Source organism: Pyxicephalus adspersus, chromosome 5 (genome assembly GCF_032062135.1).
Source record: "Pyxicephalus adspersus chromosome 5, UCB_Pads_2.0, whole genome shotgun sequence".
Taxonomy (NCBI): domain Eukaryota; kingdom Metazoa; phylum Chordata; class Amphibia; order Anura; family Pyxicephalidae; genus Pyxicephalus; species Pyxicephalus adspersus.
In genome coordinates this window covers 146,975,139-146,979,003 of record NC_092862.1, presented here as the reverse complement: position 1 = coordinate 146,979,003, position 3,865 = coordinate 146,975,139, and the positions used below count along the sequence as shown (strand labels likewise).

General features: G+C 50.9%; 1 protein-coding gene across 1 annotated transcript; it reads left to right on the top strand.

Annotated features, from left to right (window-relative positions):
* The first annotated feature begins 6 nt into the window (after nt 1–6).
* LOC140331803 (uncharacterized) lies at nt 7–3,141 on the top strand. The gene has a single exon (XM_072413108.1). It carries the CDS (start codon nt 118–120, stop codon nt 1,639–1,641), a length of 1,524 nt encoding a protein of 507 aa, XP_072269209.1. The 5' UTR covers nt 7–117; the 3' UTR covers nt 1,642–3,141.
* Nucleotides 3,142–3,865: the final 724 nt, after the last annotated feature.

Below are 3,865 nucleotides of genomic sequence, written 5' to 3'. Positions count from 1 at the left end.
GGCCCCTCCGTGGGAAGCTCAGCCCATGGCCCCTCCGTGGGAAGCTCAGCCCATGGCCCCTCCGTGGGAAGCTCAGCCCATGGCCCCTCCGTGGGTAGCTCAGCCAATGGCACTTCTATGATAAACTCAGCCCATGGCCCTTTGGTCTCCTCCATGGAAAGCTCAGCCCATGGCCCCTCTCTGTCCTCCATGGAAATCTCAGCCCATGGCCCCTCTCTGTCCTCCATGGAAAGCTCAGCACATGGCCCCTCTCTCTCCTCCATGGAAAGCTCAGCACATGGCCCCTCTCTCTCCTCCATGGAAAGCTCAGCCAATGGCCCTTCTCTCTCCACGGCGGATCATGCTTCTTTCTCCTATGAATCCGCTGAGTTCAGTCAAAGTTTCAGCCAGTGGTCAAAGTTTTTAGAGCATGAAAAGTTGCACAGCGCTCAGCTCTTTCAGTGCCCAGACTGTGACAATCGCTTTCATCAGAAGTCCACGTTTTTAAAACATCGACGCAGCCACCACGCAGTGAGACGCCACCCTTGTGCGTTGTGCCAAAAGAGTTTTGTACAGAAAAGCGACCTCCATAAACACTGGCGGACTCACGAAGGGTGGAGGCCTTACTGGTGCCAGCACTGTGATCAGACCTTTGCAGAGAGGACAGCTTTACTTACACACATCAGGTGCCACACCGGGGAGAGGCCATACAAGTGCAGAATCTGTGAGAAAGCTTTCATCCATCGCTCATCATTAAATAAACACATGAGGAATCACATGGGACAAAAGCCTTATTCCTGCGCCCTGTGCACAAAAAGTTTCATCCAAAACTCTGACTTAGTCAAACACCAAAGAATTCACAGTGGTGAGAAACCTTATCATTGTCCTGAATGTAATAAAAGGTTCACGGAAGGCTCGTCGCTGGCAAAACATCGCAGGACGCATGCTGGGAAGAGGCCGTACAATTGTCCACATTGTAAGAAAACCTTCAAGCAAAGTTTGGATTTGGTGAAACACATGGAAATCCATTCTACAGAGACCCCACCTGCTGCCACCACCTTCCATGAGATCGTTCTCCCGGACCCCGCTGATCTGAACAATGGCGGGGGGAATAATCGCCCGCACCAGTGCCCGCAATGTAACAAAACATTTCCCCGCCTTGCCAGCCTTAACAAACATCTGCGAACGCACAACACCGAGAAACCGTTCCCCTGCGACAAATGTCCTAAAAGCTTCTTCCAGACCTCTGGTTTGGTGAAACATCTTCGCACCCACACAGGGGTCCGGCCCTTCCAGTGTACGGAATGTAACAAGGGATTCATCCAGAGGTCAGACCTCGTAAAGCACCAAAGAATTCACTCTGGTGAAAAACCTTTCCAGTGTCCTGAATGCTATAAGAGTTTTACCGAGGCTTCTTCACTGGCCAAACACCGGAGGATTCACAGCAGAGTTCAGCACTTTTCATGCAGTGAATGTGGAAAGAACTTTAGCTGCAGCTCGAACCTTCATAGACATCTGAAATGTCACATGGAGCAAAAGCACCAATCGTCTGATCTCCTTCAGGATATTTCCATAATCAAGGTTGGGCATGAGGAGAAGATTGGTGAAGACGTTTCAGCGCTGCACAAAGCGGACATGAGCAGAGAACAGACATTTCCATGAAATGAGTGTGGGAAGAGCTTTGGCCACCGTTCAGTGTTGGTGAAACATTTGCGTATTCACACAGGTGAACGTCCTTATGTGTGTAATGTGTGTGAAAGAGGCTTCATCCAGAAATCAGATCTTGTAAAACATTACTGCACACACACAGGACAGCGGCCGTATAGCTGCAAGGACTGCGGAAGAAGCTTCATTGAGAAGTCCAGCTTAGCTAAACAGCAACAAAAGCACCTTATACCCCCTGAGACACAAATGGGGGAAAACGCCCTCCCTGCCCCCTCAAATTCTCCCCAGCAGGTTACATATTGGGGAGAATCTGAGGACGACCCTACAAGTTTGGTACCAAAGTTCCAAGTAATCACACAAGATGGGTTTTCGGTCACCAGGCTGTTCAGCAGTTTGAACAACGGCCTCTCCCCTTCGGCACGCAAGGAGCCGGCCCTGAAGACCAAGCTGTATAGTTGTCCTCACTGTCAGCAAACTTTTACTGACGCTTCTCTTTTCCGCACGCATAGGGAGACCCACAGAGCCCAGCAGCCTCATACTTGTACTGTGTGCGGGAAGGTGGTCAGTCAGCGGTCAGCGCTGGTCAAACATATGCGGTCACACACCGGGGACAAACCTTACCGCTGCCCCACTTGTCAGAAGGGATTCATTCAAAATTCCGACCTGGCAAAGCACCTCCGAACCCACACGGGGGAGAAGCCCTACAAATGTGACTCCTGCGACAAAAGATTTATTGATCGCTCGGCCCTGGTCAAACATTCAAGGACGCACAGCGGGGAGCGGCCGTACAAGTGTGAGGAGTGCGCCAGGGGATTTGTACAGAAATCAGATTTGGTGAAACACCTGAGAACACATACCAGGGAGTGCCAATAATCCTGCCAGGGATGGGGGAAGATGTTTAGGGTGCACGCCGCTTCCCTGTGTGTGCAATATGGCCACCAAGCTAGACAATCCTCTGCTTTATACCTCAGAGGTGCCCAACGCTGATTATTCTGCATGGGGACCCCTTGTATGGTTTGCAGAAGCCTCAGCTTTACTATCTAGGGGGAGAATTGTCCAATCAGGGCTGTGAACTGGACATCAGGCAGCCAGGGGCCCCGGATCAGTGAGAAGAAACGTGAAATAATCTTTACAACACGAAACCTGCAACGAATAATTGAGTCTCCTCTTCATACCATTGTGTGGCCCCAGTGCCTGGGATGTGGGGCCCACAGTGTCCGGCTCCCATCTGTCTCTGCTGCTCAACAACTGTAATGTGACTGTGGCCGGTTCTGGTTCTTTGGGTTCCAGCTGTGGAATTGGTTTATTTCCAAGGATCAGCACAATGATTGCAGTTCATTTTTTTACATTGCGAGAAAAACCAAAATGGGGAGAAATAGAAAAATGTTGCCGTTGTCTTTATAACTTGCTAAAAAATAAAAGCAGCGGCTTCATAAATGTGTGAAATGAAAGTTCCTTCCGAATGTTCGGAAAATTTGACCTGAAAAGTGGGAACGAATCCCAGAAAACTGCAGAGGTTCTGGTTTATGGGAAGCTGGCAGGTGGGGGCAGTATGGGAAGAAGGGGGGGCAGCAGGGTGCAGTATGAGAAGAAGGGGGGCTGGTGGAGGCAGTTTGGGAAGAAGGGGGGGCAGCAGGGTGCAGTATGAGAAGAAGGGCTGGTGGAGGCAGTTTGGGAAGAAGGGGGGCTGGTGGAGGCAGTTTGGGAAGAAGGGGGGCTGGTGGAGGCAGTTTGGGAAGAAGGGGGGGCAGCAGGGTGCAGTATGAGAAGGGGGGGCTGGTGGAGGCAGTTTGGGAAGAAGGGGGGCTGGTGGAGGCAGCAGGGTGCATTATGGGAAGAGGTGTTGTCACTATGAACACGCAGTGTGCTCACCTTTGGGGGTCTGCGGTCACATGACATCACAAGGAGAATTCAAACCACGATTCCAACTGAACAGCCCCATCACCAGCAGCCATATTGTGAGAACAATGCATTTTATGACCAGAGTTTGTGGTCACCTGACAATCCCCCCTCAACTAGCTTATTGGACACCCTAAAATAATGGCCATTAATAGGCCGCTGATGCCCCTTTGTACCTATAACATCTTACACTCCCCTGGAAAGGATCCTACAGGATTCTGGGGTTGTGTAAGAATTTCCCCCTATTGGCGAGGTCAGGTACTGATGGTGAGGATTTGCCCCCTATTGGTGAGGTCAGGTACTGATGGTGGGGATTTGCCCC